This window comes from Marasmius oreades, chromosome 3 (assembly GCF_018924745.1).
Source record: "Marasmius oreades isolate 03SP1 chromosome 3, whole genome shotgun sequence".
NCBI lineage: Eukaryota > Fungi > Basidiomycota > Agaricomycetes > Agaricales > Marasmiaceae > Marasmius > Marasmius oreades.
Genome location: NC_057325.1, coordinates 2752785 through 2769261, shown reverse-complemented (window position 1 = coordinate 2769261; position 16477 = coordinate 2752785). Strand labels below are relative to the sequence as shown.

The following is a 16477-nucleotide window of genomic DNA, read 5'->3' as shown; positions in this document are numbered from 1 at the left end:
GTTTTGACAAATCCTGTGACTACCGGTGGTTTCGATGTAGTGGAAGAAGGATTGCTTGTGGTCGTGGTTGTGCTTGAAGGGGGAGGTGTATTACTCCCCCCGGTTGCTAAACACTGGGAGTAGTAATCGTTCTGCTTGACGCATGTCAAACCTGTGGTACAGGCTAAACAGGGAGTCAGCTAATCAGCTCGGTCTCGTGTAAAAGACTCACTCGTAGGCCCCGTCCAGCCGATACCGCCACATTGGCCCCACTCGGGAGCTGTCTGGGCAGAAACAGAGACAATCCAGAGCGTTGCCGTGACGAGGGACGTAGCGAGAGTCAACATCTTGTCGGCACCAAATTCAACGGCAATAAACTGAGCGTCCCATTTTATAACAAATTGGGTCAGTCATTGAAATCATCGGAAAATCTCAATCTCTAGCGCAGGGGCGAGTATTATCCGCCACAACTCAAGTTCGCAGTGACTGTCAAGAAAGCATGCGGCCCGGTGCCTAGAAATTAAAAACAAGAGCTGGTCACAGGTGAGCTACAACGCCGTTACACTCAATAGCATCCCTCCGATTCAAAAAATGCTCGAAGTACGCCGTTAAATCAACAACGCCATATTCACTCATCTCCACTACAGTTCCAACCCATCCATCTGGTCGAAAGACGATTACTGCTCCAATCCGTATATCAACTCCGTATATGTCATGCGCCTTGACGCTTTCGTCCAAGTAGACCTTACCCATGGGTGGGTTTACGAATATCTCTTGTCCACCATTCCCATGCACAGATGGAATCGTAAACCACTTGAACGCACGGGCCGGAAAGGCTTTGGTGAAAGGCCCGAACACTGCCTCCCTAAATTGGGAAAACGAAGACATAGTCTGAGTCGGGATTCCAGCGAAGACGACGAGCCTGAAAATGCGTCATGAGATATGAACCAAACGGTAAATCTTGACGTGAACGCACGAGAATTTGCCGTCATTCTTAAGAATCGTGTGAAGTCGTACCATATCCCCAGTACTGCGATGTCCTTTTAGTACGAGACCATCAATGATATTGATCCGCGATAGCTTACCCAAGTTCAGTCAGGTAGACATCTGGTCCACGATCTCCAGGGTTTACAGTGGACCTAGAGGGCCCGGGAAATTCGCGGTTGACCGTGTTGACGGCTAAGGATATGGGCTGACTCGATATATAACCCATAGTCAAGTATCGTTATCAACTCACGGTAAGATATCCCTTATTGTTATTTAGCTCACAGTTGTGAAAGTAGCGTTAGAGTAGCGCACCTAAGCCTAGAGTGAATGCTTGCATGCTCATATCATCAAACCACTCGGTCAGGATCTCTCTTAAAAACCAAAAGAATGAGCATAACTTTCTGTTGCAAGAACTACGCGTACCGGGTACTTTCGCGGCGTCCCTGAAACCGAGGAGGGTACTGACCCGATATGAGCATGCTGATAACTTTATCATTATCGATAACCTGTAAGGATGGATAATGCTTCATTGTAAGATAAAGCGGATACGAAAGATTGCTCACTTGTTGAACTATCGGCCGACGCTCGTCATTATACGAGTCCAGTATCGACGGCCGTGCTAATCCATGAATACAAAGCTAGCAATAGGTTTAATCGGGTTAAAGGCACCATGAGGTCAAAGCTCACTGCGAGCTTCCACGCCAAATTGACCGCACTAATTAGATCATGATCAGTAGCCGAAGACAGATTAATCAATGTGCTAACTCATGGACACCCGTATTGAGGCCTTGTGCCGATCCTGAGCTATGGGTGTGACACGCGTCCCCGGCAAGAAATACTCGATTCTCGACGTAAAAAGTCTTCGCTATTCGCTGCCCAATCCCCTAGAGATACATCCCTTTATGGTCAACCGGAAGAAACGAAAGGTAATAAAAGATCTGTACATATACCGTGAACCATTCGACACTGACGAACTCAAGTTCGAACGGATGGAGCGCCTTTTTAGCCTCCTCCACTGCGATATCTTGAGTTATGGCTTCAACGCCTCCGTATCTCTCCAGTAAGGCGGAGGATAACACGTAACCGATTCTCGTCAAACCATTATCAATCGGGCACCATACAATTTGACCATGAGTCGCACTGTCAACACTGTTCAGACACCTAGAGTTGGGCATATTGGTCCTGACGCGCGCGTCCATTCTAATCCATCGATGTTTCGTGTTTTCGCCATCAAATGGAATATCTGCGAGCTTGCGCACGGTAGATTTGCCTCCCTGTAAAGGACACTTATTTGAGATATGGATTTACGACCGATTGAAAACCAACATCTGCACCGACGAGATACTTTCTACTCAAGTGTCAGCATGAGTGTACGCTTCGGACAAGGATTCACACACGTCTTGATTTGTACTATGCAATCACTGGATAGATCCCTGGCGCGGACGGTGACTGGGTGGTCGTCTGCGATGCCGTCGTGAATGCTGTAGGATTCAATGACATGTCGGTTATGATGTTGAAAGCCATATTCTTCGAGCGCACTGGAGAATTGCTCTTCAGTCAGTCGCTGCCGTAGGTGAAGGGCAAACTTGAAGAAGGTGTCTCCTAGTCTATCCATTCGACTTCCATACATGATCCCTCCTTTCACACGACGACCTCTAGAAAAAAGACCTCTGTATCAGCAGCTATATCCAACCACCTAGATAGAACTCACTCATGGAAGTGCAACCCGGAACGACTGACTACTCCGGTCTGTAGAAGTCGGTCTGCAAGGTCAAGTTGATCGAGAAGCTCGATTGTTCGCGGCCAGAACGTAGTTGCGCGTCCATAGCGAGCGGACCGAGTCTTGTCCTCCTGCTCGATTATAAATGGCTTGCACCCGAACCTGGCAAGTTGGTAAGCCAGCAGAGAACCCACAGGACCGCCTCCAACACTTGATCATTGACCGGGAGTCAGCGCAAACAAGGCATGGGTGGAGTAGTAGAAGTTGCACTCACATCACAATGTCAGCTTTGCAACTTTCGCCGTCCATTGGGAACCACTGAAACTGAGGAAATTGAGCTAGGCGACTTAAGTAGTGTTGTGTGATCTAATCTGTGGGAACCAGTATCATTTAGGTATCATTTTCCTTTCCATAGCTTCGAATATATCCAGACCGATCACCGTACGAGAGTGGAATATCTTTCACATATATGGGCTTAAATGGTAGATTTCGGCAGTGGCACAGTGATAATTTCTTGGTCCAAATAACACGTTCAATTGGAAGCTTTTGAGAGCTAGTCTATAGGCTGGGTAGTGGCAGTGGGAGGGAAAAGCTGTACTTATTTCAACTTCGTTAACGCAATTTCTTATTTGGTCGACACAAACAAAGTAATTCTTCAACGACGAACTTGACGATGACGACGCTGAGCAGATCGCCATCGTCTGGTTCCTTTCAACACGAGAATCAGCGGCTGAGCCTGCTGTCTGCGAAGAGTGCTACACCATCGTCTGAAGCCGCGTCCTACAGGACAGCTCCGATATCACACTCGTCCTCAACATCGTCGCTGTCAACGGTTAACAACGCTCCTGTCAACCCTATGCACACTCTGGCTCAGCAGAGGGGAGAGATTCATATACTCAAGGTCACTGGAGATACAGTACAAGTAGGAACTGGTCCAATGCCAGAGTCTCTTATACACAAGATGTCGAAACACATAACCACTGCCCTCCCCTCCGTAACTCAAGATTACAGTCCTCATGGTCCTCCCCCGCCGTCACCACCAGCAACTGAAGAATACGATGACGAAGAAGACCGCGAAGTCGATGCCGACCAGCTTGAACATTCCGTAGCTGCGTTACACGATAACACCAAAAATGTTTCTTCGTCTTCCTCCAAGCCCTTGCCTTCAGACTCACCGACACCACCTTCAGTAATGTTTGAGGGGCTAGATTCCATATCGCGAATACGAACGTCGTCGGCATCTACCCAACGACAAGTCCCCGTTCGCTCCTCCACACTGACAACAACAAATGAACCTCGTTCCTCTGTTGACACAAAATCGTCTTTACGAACGGTAACGGCTTCGGAATCTCTTCCTCAGACATCCTCCAAACCTCCGGCATTACAACCATCCCAAACAGACTACCTGCAACCTCCGCCTCCTACTGCACATCGTCCAACGCGACGTAACACAACTGGCTCTGCTTTCGTTTCCCTTCCATCCCATTCGTCTGCTGCTGGAGCTCGAACGTCACTCCTTTCCTCTTCACATACACAGTATGGGTCTACACCCGGTCATACCAATCTCTTTCCTTCCGACGACCCCAGCGATATGACCAATGACATACAACTACATGCGGAGAGAATTCGTCGGGAGCGCCAAGAGAAGCGGGCCAAGGCTGAGGCAGCTTTGACTCGTGAGATGAGCGCCATCGTGCACAAAGACGACGAGGTACCTCTAGTCGGAAATCTCATTGGGGAAGACCACGCCAACTACGTGCTCATGTATAACATGTTGACCGGAATCCGGATTGGTGTATCGAGGTGTCAGGCGAAGATCAAACGTCCTTTAACGGACGAGGACTTCACCGCTCGACACAAGTACTCGTTTGATATTGTCGGCAACGAGTTAACACCCAGTGCAAAATACGATTTCAAATTCAAAGATTACGCGCCATGGGTATTCCGGAGCTTGAGGGAGGATTATTTCTATCTGGATCCCGCGGATTATCTGTTGTCTCTGACGAGCAAGTACATCCTCAGTGAGCTGGGTTCGCCTGGAAAGTCTGGCAGTTTCTTCTACTTCAGCAGAGATTATCGATTCATCATCAAGACCATCCATCACAAAGAGCACAAGTTCCTGTTACGAGTTTTGAAGAGGTGTGTTTACTTCCATTGTCTTAATTCCCATCAGTTTCTCACCGTTACTAGGTACTACGATCATGTGAAATCCAATCCTCATACACTGCTCAGTCGGTTCTACGGCCTCCATCGTGTTAAACTTCCACGCGGTCGAAAAATACATTTCGTGATCATGAACAATCTGTTTCCTCCCCACAAAGACATACACGAGACGTACGATCTCAAGGGAAGTACAGTTGGAAGGGAGTGGGTTGACAAACACAAGGTTGGTTGGTGTTGGTGGCATCATTCATCATAATTTACGCGTTTTCACAGGATGAACCGCCCCTCTCTCCATCAGAATCACATTCGTCCTCGTCCTCAAAAAAGAAAAAACAGTCACCGGTAAAGAAGGATTTGAACTGGATCAAAGAAGGTAGTCGGCTAGAACTAGGACCGGAGAAGAGAGCACTGTTAACTGAACAACTGAGGTGCATATCCTCGTTGCCTACTGTCGACAATTCGACTAATCTTCGTTCGCAGACGTGATAAAGAATTATTAAAGAGTATCCACGTGATGGACTATAGTTTGTTAGTCGGAATACATAACATGAAACGGGGCAATCGAGACAACGTTAGGAAAAAAACATTAAAAGTGTTTGACGTGGGTCTTTTTTGATTTCTTGCGACTTTTCAACACCATGCTGAGATTTTTCAGCCTGACATCAGGCGACATGCGACCACCTCTGTGCACAACCTTTCCAAGACAAAATCAATGTCTTATTACGGCCAGGATGCCGTGGCTTTGCGACGTGCTATGCGGGAAAGTGACCCAAAACCGTTTGAGGAGCCGTCTTTATCAAACGGGCATATCGTTGGAGCGGGTCCTCGTGTCCACATACGTGTGGATTCCACTGGCAGCACACGGCCTGCTCGCATTAACAGCACGATCGGCAAAGGCAAGGAGAGGGAAAAAGATGAGAAAGATGGACTCCGGGAGCCTGATAAGGAGCATACGATTACGGGAAAAGGTGCTCATACCGATGAGAAAGAGGATTCTGTGCTGGGACTGGATGCCACGGGCGCACAAACGATGGACAAAGCGCACTTCGTGTTTTATCAGGATGAAGGTGTAAGCGTCGTTCTTGTAAACGTTTTTTCACATTCTAAGCTTGGTTCTTGTCCAGGGTCTCCATGCAACAGATGAAGCGAATGACAACATGAATATTATCTACTACCTCGGCGTCATTGACATCCTTACCCCCTACAACGGCCTGAAGAAAATCGAACATTTCTGGAAAGGTCTCAGTGCCGACAGGGTGTGTCTCCACTACGCTGTCTTCTTGGGGATTGACGCTAATTGTGTCCACGTAGCACAAAATCAGTCCTGTTCCACCGGTCGAATATGCAGACAGATTCTTTAGATTCATGAAGGCAATCATGAGAAATGGTGCTGGCGGCGAGTCCTTTATATGATCGTGCCTCAAATCGGAGTATTCTTTGGAGGAGTTATGTATTCTGTTGCCATGAATGACTCCCATGGCCTCACCAGCCCTGCTCGAGCACTCTGTCCGTTCGCTGGTGATCACCTGAACTTAGGCTCTCTCAAAACTGCCTTTGATTACTCTTTCCCGGAAAAGCTCATTCCCTCTCACTAACTTAACATTTTTCTCGCCATAGTGTTTTAACCTTTATTTATTTATTTATGTAGTAGCATCCCTCCCCTGTGTTTTTAACGTTCCGATGATCTGACAACGGACTTGCTCCTACACTAAACAATAGTCTGCCAGTACGGATGTTCTTCTCTTCCTGTTGATCCAGCCGCTTACATATCCTTCTTCCTTCTCCAGTGCTTTCCTCTTATTCATCTGCGCGCGATTGTGATTGACGTGACGCCCGCCAACCTCCCGAACATGCACCTTTTTGCCCACCTTTTCGCTCGATTCTGCATCAATTTTTTTTACTTCTGCATTCGGACTTTCGAACGCCCACTATCGTTTACTACTCTCTTCACTACTCGGACACTTGGAGGTCAATTAATACTCACTACAGTCTTTCGTTAACGCCGACGCTCACCATATATTTCCATCGTATACATCTTCCATTGATCATCTCGCCCGTCATCGGCTGGAGAATCCCTCGCCGAAAGGAAATGCAGATGCAGAATTCGGCCGCGAAAAATCGCGAAACTACAAATATTGTTTTTTTAAGTTTTTTAATTCAGTTATTGTTATGGCTTGTCAAATTTTCCCCTTCTTTCAAAGTACTCTAGACAGACGGTGCAAATTGCATTATTGACAACTGCGGAATCTTCAAGCAATTGTTCCGATACAAGTAAATGATTATTACTCTCTAGTATGTTGGTAAGCGGTCGAGATACGAAGATCAAGATCCTTGTATCCGTTAAATGTTCAGATATGAACGCACACCGCTTCCGACAACAGAAAATGAAGTGCCAAGTAGACCTGAGAAAAAGGGTATTAATTCAACTTTGCTAGTCGAACCTCGAGTGGATGTCTCATACCGAGCTGCAAGAGAAACCCAGTACGGGCACCAAACTCCCGCTATGGTATAAGAATGCAAGGTTGAATCAGAACATACAAATTTCATGATCAGTGTAGAAAAAGAAAGGGGACGGAGTTTACCTTGCTAGGGTTACCAGTCGAGTAGGCTTTCGTGTATATGACTCGAGTAACGGACCATCCTGCCAATATCACAGCGGCAAGTTTGGGATATTTGATCGCAGTCAACACGGATCTGTGATTGAGGGCGATCCCGCGATGTTCATGATGCGTAGAATGTAAAATCCATCTTGAGTGTACTCACGTCAGATAGACAGAGGGGAGCCATTCCAGCGTATTTTGGTGGGCACCTGCAGAACAATTAACGTGTCACCCATTTTGTCGATTTGAAAGCTTACGTTGAGCACAGTTGAACTGTTTAGCTTCCAAAGAAGCTTCCTCCTGAGCTTTGTCCGCGTAGACTGTATCGAAGTGAGTAGAGTGTCTCGCTTCGAGGAACTTCATTCCACCGACCCTGAGGATAAGGAACTTTTGCAGCCTTGCGGGCCCTTGCCGCCACGCCGACTTGGTAGACGAGGAGGACAACGGTGGATAACAGGGAGGCACCGACAAGCGGCAGTCTGATAATCAATACGGTTGTCAGCGTGATTGGGATATTATTTTAGAACCAAACCGAAACCAAACCCTTCAGGGACTTGAAGTTGAATAACTGTAGTCATGGTGGATTGGAATGTAGTTCAATATTGGAATTTGAGGATGAGAATACGCTGAACCAAGCCCTCCTTTTATCGCAGAACTTTCTAGTAGTGGCTTGCGTGTCGACTGCATGAGTGCCGAAGTGCTTCGAAATTCGGCAGAATCCTCGATTGACCAGTGACAGAACGTGGGAGTCAATTACATTGGACCTGTGAACGAAGTGCAAACTTAGCGGAGCGGTTTACCTTCCGGTAGTTACTCAATGACCTCGGCAGAGAAGTGTTTTTCTTCCTAAGCACATCAAATCAATCACAAAGTCTCAAAGGCAGCCGGTCGAATCGTGGGGAGCAGCTGCAGCTTTGATTCACACCGGGGGGAAAGCTCTTCGGAAGAAAACGACGCTGAGGTGTCGATGACGAGTGAAGGGATTGACGATTATGCCTGAGTATTGATTCATAAAATGGAGAGGCCACTCAACTTCTTGAACCACTTCAATCATAGAGCTCTCCGACGATTGTGCCTGAGGCTCAACTTGATACAAAGGCCTGAGGCAAATTTAATCAAAGTCACATCTGTGACAACGCCGTGCCTGTCAAATCATATCATTGCTCAACTGGTACTCCTTCTTACAAAAAGCAACCACAAGACAAACAAGATATTCTGCAGTCCGCAAAACGACATTGTCCGACACGCTTATCGTTTTCTTCACACTTCCGGCAATCGTGTGCAAGGGGGAATTCTTTCCAAGTCATCAGTCTTTGATGAAGAACGCCACCGCCTTCTTGGGTTGGACAGGCCACTGGTCATCATGAGTTGAGCACGAAGAATCTATCACGTTTGATATCTTGTGCATTTAAGGTTAAGGAACCTGCCGAGCCCCAGCGTACTAAGCCTCAACAATCCTTCAAAGCTTCATTGGTTGCCAGGTTGTCAGATCTGTACCCTCCCGTCTGATCTTTCAGAAACACAATGAATACATAAATCAAGCCTTCTCGTTTTGGCTCTTCCCTTCACTCCCCTTGCCAAAGCTCCCCATTACCTGGTCTGCCGGTCATAGGCTGAACAAACACTTTAGGTGTTCTGCCTCCGAATGTATACGCTCGACTTCACGATCGACGACTCGAGCCCATTGATATATTATGTTCCTCAGGAGAACGCTTGGTCTCAGAAGGATCCTCATAATGAAAGAAGCGCTCCAAAGTGTGTCTTCATCCTGTCTAGTGTTATCATTACTGACTCTCTAGTAGTTACCATAGCCAAACGCTTACAGTGACTTATACGCGAAATGCTACTGCATCGTTCCTTTTTAACGGTACCTCCCTCACCATCACCGGGGGTAGGCGACCTGGCTACGGAAATTTCACTGTGACTATCGACGGGTCCATCTTTGAATTGACTGCCGATGAAGCAACGGAGCAGTACAAGCAAACCATCTTCGAAACACACGATTTGAAACAAGGTCTTCATCATGTCCGTCTCACGAACACGGATACTCAGGGTCGTGGATTCGACATCGATTCGGTAAGGACGTCGAAAATTTCTTCGACACAGCTTCATCCCCGAAACATAAACCTTATTGCCGGCCCCATCTTCATTCTTGACCATGCGGATGTTTATGACTCAGGCGCTCATATAGTCTTTCTTGAATAGATTAGCTGGATGTCCAATGTTCTATCAGGCGTAAACGAAACTGAAATTACTGCCGCACCGCCGCTCATGGTCTTCCAAGACACTCAAAAGGATGCGATCACATATTCGCCCAAAGGATCGTGGAATTCTCAACCTGAGAATGTTCTCGAGTTTACTCAAGGGACCGGACAGTGAGTCTCCGCATTATGAATCAGTCATCGGGCTTCTCGTTCGACAACGCTACTTGTCTTTCTAGCTCGACCTCACAACTAGGCGCATCAATCAACTTTACATTCATAGTGAGCATGCACCTGTCTCAACTTTTCGTCCCGCCATTCACCAACTTACCGATAGGGTTAGACCGCCTCTTGCAAATTATTGAATGTATAGCCATCACCTAACTGTTGTTTTCGTTCTACTAGGCCAAGTTGTTTGTTTATTCGGAACTACTGGGCCATCAAACACCCGTGCATACACTGTGCAAATAGATTCCGGCCATGTCCATGTATTCACCGCCAGGCGAGCAATTCAGCGGCAGAAGCAAATGTTGTTTCATTCCGACGGCCTAGCGCCTGGGTCACATACCGTCACAATGACGAATGGGAATGGAGGTGACCTTTTCACTCGGCAAGCGGACGACGTAGATTTGCTGGAATTTGATTATGCCACGGTTTGGAATGCAGAGGTACTAAGGTTCGTTCTCGCGGACCTCAATCCGATCGAGTATGAATTAACTGGTTATTTGCTGTTGCACCGCAGTTCACAGGCCAGCCCTTCCTCGTCCCAGCCTCCTGCAACTATGACCGTGGAAGCTAAACATGGAGCATCTGGGTATGTTGTCACTACTCACACAAAGGAGTCTGTCGTGACTGATACCTGGCCGCTCAAGGCTGAGTTCAGGCGCTATTGTTGGGATCACTTCAGCCTGTGTTTTGTTCGTCGCGCTTCTTGGCGTATTATGGGTTCGCACACCATTTCTTTCGTGATTTTTGTTTATCCCTTCTGATCATCGTCTTTCTAGGGCCTAAATAGACGTAACAGAACCCTCTGGATGCGCCTCAACAAGGGATATATGGTTCAAACACAATTCGATTGTCAGTCAACAACGTCCATACCCTCTGGTAATCCTGAGATGGCATCACTGGATAGACGCACTATGGCCCCACCCACGCAGCCCAATCTTGATCGTAACAACAGTTCTCATCATATACTCCCAATCTGTTCATCATCTGAAGCGCTCCGAAGCCAGGAGTCTGCTTCAACTACGGTCGAACACACTTACCCTCTCACCGGCTACAGCCGCGATAGATCGTCGTCAAAGGGTTCCACCGAAGTTTCTGATAGTATCATAAACACCTCCCAAGGAAACCCTTATCCTGACGATGCCTATCCTGTACGCAATCCTGGGGATCACGATACCGGTGAGGATAGAACAGGGCCGGCACGGTCGGGAACACTTGACACGATCTCTACCCTTGTTGCTGAGGATGGATCTCAAGTAGACTCTGAAGATGCTCGGTCAAGCTTGAAGGTACGAATTCTCAAATTTCCATTTCGAGAGAGGTCTTACCAATCTATTCTTTTCGGTTAGATTTTCACAAGATCGCCTCTGATGGGTCCACGCCCGTGGAAGGAGAGAAATCCACCCCCAACGCCCGCTCCCACTCTCGCAAGCAGCAACTCGGGTTCACAATCTACGCGTCGGCATACTCCCAAGGGATTCAGACTCCGGACGCCTCGTTCTTCTTCACCATCAGCAACACGACGACTCCTTCCAAATCAGGACCAGGACGACGATCAGATTGCTTCCGGGTCTGATGGGGAATTCGACGAGGACGACGAGGCGGATTTCTATGCGTCTGAAGCACCATTTTCCGCTACTCGAATAGGGTCTCCCAGTATCAGCATCGCGAACACACAGTTTGACACTCCGACGTCTATACGGGGACGGTATAGTTCGTTACTAAGTACAAACCTTGGTATACCCTCCCGCGTTGATGAGGAATCTGAACGGGAATTGGTAGAGGCGGCACAGTTGCAGGCTCTTTATATCCAGCGTACCCACCAGGATCATTCTGATATCGGGAACCTCGTGGACGACCCTATGTGGGAATATCCGACAGTAGACAGCCCACCCCCAGTTTATACCAGTACCAGGGCATCGTTAGCAGACCGACATCGACAGGAGGAGACACTCCCAAGACTGTGAGCACCATCATTTGTGTAAATTATATCTTTATCTTTATCTGGACCTTCGGACACATTTCGGATTCTTTTTACATACGCTCCCGGAGGAAAGGAGCCCGTCGACGTTCCATCATTGACTGGAAGTAGAAATAATCGCACTGAACTATAGATACACAATTCGACCAGAATCACTATCCTCGGATCCCATTAACTATTGATCATGCCTTCCAAAACCTTAAGTGCATCCTCCCTCGATAACTGGGTAACACTAGCGCTCGATTTGGTGGTAGCATGCACAACTAGACGGGCTATAACTTCCCCCTGTTTTGGCAGGATGACCATGAGTACAAGTCCAATAACTGAGGACGGAAAAGCGAGCATCTTACCAGTTCGACTAGACAAGCTACGACAATCAACCTGAGATAGCATAATCAGCGACGGGATTTGATAGGCATTTTGAAGAGGAAAAAAACCAACCATATGATAATCCACTAAACGATAAGGACATCTCAGTAAATCAACCTTAGTCAAGGGGAGAGGGGGGATATAACAATTCACCGTGATACGCTCCATCGCAGAATTATTCAAATGGTCATGTATAGCGTCCAGCTACATCGAAATTAAGATTCAGCACAATCTTGCCCCCAAGACGGAAAAAAAATTAATCAAACCCACAAAATCACTCGCCATAACCAATTTCTCATTCAAAACCTGTACCCTCGGGCCTATCTCCATATACTCCCTCACAGCATCATATAACTTCTTCAAACTCGCCTCATCCCAGAACAACTCTGGCACATCTAGCACATTAGATACCAAATTGATATCTCTCCGTAACTTGAACAGCCTGCCCGTCAATTTCAACGCTTCTCTGCGTTTGAGTTGTAAAGCGCCTTTGGCTGCGAGTTGTTTGGGTATAGAGAATGTTTCGGGGGAAGATAAGACACGTTGTGCGTTGGACTCGAAGTGGGCTAGAAGAGTGGACTGGGCGAGAGCATGAGCGATGGAGAGTTTGAGGAGGTGAGAGCGTGATTTGAGTGCTGCCACGAATAATAATATCAGTAAGAGAGGAAAGGAAGGAAAAAACATTCCGTCACAGCGGCCTCACTAAAGAAATCATTGTAAATCCGGGGGTAAGCAATGTTTGGATCGTGCTAGATAATATCAATATTATTATTTTCTCTCGACGTGAGCCATGCAAAACACACTGTGAAATGACATTCTTCCACTTCCCAGTCAGCTTCAGGGAACCTCCGCTTCACTATTCCAGCGTTATGCACATCTTCCAAAATGCTTTTCTCTTGGATTTCTGTCAACCCAAAGAAGACAACGACGCCGTACTCGAAGAAAACAGCTTCGGCAGTCTCATTGACATTGTCAGGAGGTGAGTTCGAGTTGTTAGCTGTCTCGGGTTCTGGCGGAGAAATAGCTTCTTGATCGTGAACTCCTAGAGTACCAACCAACAACGGGCTTGAGTCGTTCTCAGGGACGCTTTCGGAAACACCAGCCTCGGCATCGGAAGCAGATACATAATTCTCTGCTTCTGTCTCTGACGAGGTTGCGTAGTACGGCGTTGTAGGCGTAGCAATCGGGATACTTCGGGAATCGATGGGGGAGGAAGTGAGATATCCGTCATGGTGAGCGGACTGACGCTCAGGATCGTTTTGTGCAAAGTAGGTACCCTGGTAGCCATTTTCTTCTGCCTCTGAAAGTTTATTCAATATCGACTTTCCATCATCAGTTTTTGGGGGAGCAGAGGAGCGAATGTTAGATTCGGGTCCATAACCAGGGAGAAGCGGCAGGTGATACATCTGGAAAGAAGAATCGGCTTGAGAAACGGAATGAGAAGGAAAAATCAATTTGCGACTCACCACGTACAGAGCCTCATCGTACACTCTCGGAACCACATTATGCTCCCTTTTTAGAAACGACGCTAGCAGTTTCATTTTTAGAGTCTCCGCCACACAATACGCGGTGATTCTCTTGAAACCAGCTTTTTTCCTCTGTTCAACGGTCATTTTCTCTCCTTCGTTCTTGTACTCTTTGACCCGAATCCCGGCATCGGTCTCGTAGCCCAGTGTTTGGTCTTCATCAGAGCCTGGAAAAGCTTTGGTCTGAGGCGCTTCAGGAAGAACGACTAGTTTGTGTGAAGTCTTGGTTGTCCTTTGAACCTTTGGAGCACCAGTAGAGGAGAGTCCGGAAATGGAACCCTTGCGAATGGCATGAGTGTGAGGATTTGACTGTGATTTAGGTCTTCCTCCAGCAGCTGATGATTTACGTGGGATGCCCAACGAAGTGATGGGAGGTGGCTTCGGACGCTTCCGATGGGGTCCAGTGTTGGTAGGCGATAGTGGGAGGGTGGAGTCCCCTCGAGGAGGGTCCATGCTGATTTGAGGGAAGAGCTACCACACCAGCAGACGAAGCAAGTTGTGTCAGAAACATGACGTTCGACTCCAGGCCTTCGGCTATCTCGGTTCTTAGACCCGGCCCGGACCGATCCAAACGATCTTAATTCGTTTCCACAAAAATACTGTTGATACGTACGAATAGTATAGAGTACATCCCGTATTTACATGTATACAAAAGTCTGTTCAATAGTCATCTTGGTCCATTTACTTTCCCGCGTTTAGCCACTTTTCGAGCCCAAGACCCTTGTAAATTTTGTCGAGACCCTAGGGACTCTGGTGTCAGCAAGAGTAATTTCGTCTGTAACAAAAACATTACCGTAGCAGAAATAATGCCCTTGAGCAGGCTATCCAATCCCAAACCGCTCAATAGATTGCCGACGAGATTCAATACACCGGCGAGTAACAAGCCTACACCTCCGACAATCTGCGTCAAAGGTTCTGGAGATGATGATCAGAATGTAATATACTCAATCGATGCCTCGACTACACTCACGGCCGAGAGCGTCCAATAATGGACCAAGATCCCTCTTTGCCTTTGGGAAACTGTCGAGCTTGTTTTTCGCCCATTCGATCGTTCCGCCAACTTCCTCCAAGAGCTATCGAAGGGCAGTATGGATCAAGGGGAAAATTACAAGCAACAGATTCGAATGGTACTCACAACTTTGAGTGCTTGTGCCAATCGTTGCTCTTCAGGCGTAGCAGTGTGATCGGCTGCATGCCTTTGAGCTTTGCTGGAGAGACGCTTGTCTGGATCTGCACCCTTTACGGCGCCTTGCGTCTCGTTAAGGATCTTCTCAGCTTCTTGCAGGAGGGGCTTGACTTGTTTGACGAGTTCTTGCTCGTCCCGGTCCTCCTCCTTCTTCGCATCCATGCCCTCGATATGCTAGATTAGAAGGGTTAGAACCAAAAGATGAGCATAACCGTCAAGGAGACAAACCTTGCGAATCATTCTGCAGAGAGGCACAACGCGAGAGTTGGCATCCTCGATGAGGACAGATAAACGTTCGGCGAGTTCCTTGTCCTTCTTCTTGTCCTCTGGAGAACGTTTATCAGTGGTGGTGTCTGAGAAGCCGGCATCGCTCTGGTTGTCGACCTGGGCGTGTTGTTGTTGAGTATCGTCGCCTTGTTGAGACATGATGAGAGTTTATTAGAGTGGAAAGCCATGTCGGAAGGGTTTATAAAGCATGGAGGACTCCGCAGTTGTTCTGTAGGTGATATCATGAAAATATCATTGTGATGTACATCCATGACTTGTGAGACATCCATAGCAACAAACCAGTATTCGCGCCACAGGGGTAAATCAGATGTTACAGGCACCACCTGTCTCGGATGACGTACCTCTTCCACTTCCAACATGACGTCAACGCTCCTTCGTAACCTCCACCTCATGAGCTCATAACTGTGGCGTTTTCCGCTGTTTAAATACGCCCATTTTCCATTTTTCCATCTCTTGCAAATCATGTCTCAACCACCATCAGGAAACCAATCGCGCTCCTCTTCTTCCGGTCCTCCTCCTGCTCAACAACAACAACGTTCCCAGTCTCGAAATCGGGGGCGTAGCAGGACTCCACGCAGCGCATCTGCCAGTAGCGGCGCAGACTCTGACGCTGGCCCTGCCAAAGCACCTCGTAACCGTCGTCGCGGAGGTCAACGCCAAGGCGGTGGACTGCCAGGTCTCGACGAAGTCGACGACACAGGCAAACAAGTCACCAACACCGCTAAAGGTGCCGTCGATAGCGTCGGTGACGCCGTCGGAGGGGTTGCCGGCGGCGGCAAAAAAGACGACGACGAAGGTGGCGGCGATAAACCTTTGAAGCTCCGCCTCGACCTCAATTTGGATGTTGCCGTCGAACTCAAAGCCAAGGTCCATGGCGACCTCACTCTGTCATTACTGTGAGTAGAATTCCCTCACGACCGCTTCTTCGTTGATTGAACCCTGGGGGTTGCGCAGTCGATAGGTTTCTGAAACCTGCTTTTTCAGAATGTAGCCGCCGTCTTCGCATAGTGTGAGTCGAGAGCCCGCTCCGAATCGCATTTCGCTCAATACTTGACCCGTAGTGCGGTGGCGAGTAGGTTCACATTCTTCATCTGTACTGACAATTTATGGCCGTATGTATAACGAAAACTGAAGAGAAGGACATTCAGTATACTGTACTTTTTGTTATTTTTCAAAGTAATGGACCGCTCTTACCCTACTAATGATTACATGCCTGCTAAGCCTGTAATTCCTAATTTTCAACTGGAATCCA

General features: G+C 47.7%; 8 protein-coding genes across 8 annotated transcripts; 4 read left to right on the top strand and 4 right to left on the bottom strand.

Moving 5' to 3' along the window:
* Positions 1–463: 463 nt before the first annotated feature.
* E1B28_006231 (uncharacterized protein) lies at positions 464–3271 on the bottom strand. The gene is made up of 14 exons (XM_043150872.1): positions 2961–3271; positions 2678–2896; positions 2364–2621; positions 2293–2314; positions 1911–2240; positions 1732–1850; positions 1654–1681; positions 1530–1604; positions 1390–1472; positions 1279–1337; positions 1217–1228; positions 1065–1158; positions 956–1009; positions 464–901 (listed from the first exon to the last, which is right to left on the bottom strand). Exons 1-14 carry the CDS (start codon positions 2993–2995, stop codon positions 517–519), a joined length of 1773 nt encoding a protein of 590 aa, XP_043011962.1. The 5' UTR covers positions 2996–3271; the 3' UTR covers positions 464–516.
* A 52-nt stretch (positions 3272–3323) lies between these two features.
* E1B28_006230 (uncharacterized protein) lies at positions 3324–6887 on the top strand. Its single transcript, XM_043150871.1, has 8 exons — positions 3324–4825; positions 4877–5072; positions 5123–5277; positions 5330–5450; positions 5505–5918; positions 5974–6105; positions 6161–6575; positions 6637–6887. The coding sequence occupies exons 1-7, from the start codon at positions 3360–3362 to the stop codon at positions 6260–6262; spliced, it is 2586 nt and encodes an 861-aa protein (XP_043011961.1). The 5' UTR covers positions 3324–3359; the 3' UTR covers positions 6263–6575; positions 6637–6887.
* A 113-nt stretch (positions 6888–7000) lies between these two features.
* Positions 7001–8559, bottom strand: E1B28_006229 (uncharacterized protein). The gene is made up of 9 exons (XM_043150870.1): positions 8483–8559; positions 8272–8405; positions 7993–8213; positions 7822–7928; positions 7707–7769; positions 7613–7658; positions 7432–7543; positions 7311–7350; positions 7001–7251 (listed from the first exon to the last, which is right to left on the bottom strand). Exons 3-9 carry the CDS (start codon positions 8025–8027, stop codon positions 7190–7192), a joined length of 465 nt encoding a protein of 154 aa, XP_043011960.1. The 5' UTR covers positions 8028–8213; positions 8272–8405; positions 8483–8559; the 3' UTR covers positions 7001–7189.
* Positions 8560–8975: 416 nt separating this feature from the next.
* Positions 8976–9654, top strand: E1B28_006228 (uncharacterized protein; the record flags this gene model as incomplete). The annotated part of the gene is made up of 2 exons (XM_043150869.1): positions 8976–9204; positions 9252–9654. Exons 1-2 carry the CDS (start codon positions 9095–9097, stop codon positions 9652–9654), a joined length of 513 nt encoding a protein of 170 aa, XP_043011959.1. The 5' UTR covers positions 8976–9094.
* Positions 9655–9663: 9 nt separating this feature from the next.
* E1B28_006227 (uncharacterized protein) lies at positions 9664–11842 on the top strand (the record flags this gene model as incomplete). Its single annotated transcript, XM_043150868.1, has 8 exons — positions 9664–9824; positions 9890–9988; positions 10056–10063; positions 10122–10326; positions 10393–10464; positions 10523–10595; positions 10655–11164; positions 11225–11842. The coding sequence occupies 8 exons, from the start codon at positions 9664–9666 to the stop codon at positions 11840–11842; spliced, it is 1746 nt and encodes a 581-aa protein (XP_043011958.1).
* Positions 11843–11947: 105 nt separating this feature from the next.
* Positions 11948–14274, bottom strand: E1B28_006226 (uncharacterized protein). The gene is made up of 8 exons (XM_043150867.1): positions 13692–14274; positions 13029–13631; positions 12929–12974; positions 12496–12860; positions 12379–12429; positions 12298–12311; positions 12207–12237; positions 11948–12141 (listed from the first exon to the last, which is right to left on the bottom strand). Exons 1-8 carry the CDS (start codon positions 14202–14204, stop codon positions 12028–12030), a joined length of 1737 nt encoding a protein of 578 aa, XP_043011957.1. The 5' UTR covers positions 14205–14274; the 3' UTR covers positions 11948–12027.
* Positions 14275–14432: 158 nt separating this feature from the next.
* Positions 14433–15363, bottom strand: E1B28_006225 (uncharacterized protein; the record flags this gene model as incomplete). The annotated part of the gene is made up of 5 exons (XM_043150866.1): positions 14433–14492; positions 14545–14666; positions 14722–14824; positions 14887–15111; positions 15166–15363. The coding sequence occupies 5 exons, from the start codon at positions 15361–15363 to the stop codon at positions 14433–14435; spliced, it is 708 nt and encodes a 235-aa protein (XP_043011956.1).
* Positions 15364–15687: 324 nt separating this feature from the next.
* On the top strand, positions 15688–16125 carry E1B28_006224 (uncharacterized protein; the record flags this gene model as incomplete). Its single annotated transcript, XM_043150865.1, has 1 exon — positions 15688–16125. The coding sequence occupies one exon, from the start codon at positions 15688–15690 to the stop codon at positions 16123–16125; it is 438 nt and encodes a 145-aa protein (XP_043011955.1).
* Between the last annotated feature and the right edge of the window lie 352 nt (positions 16126–16477).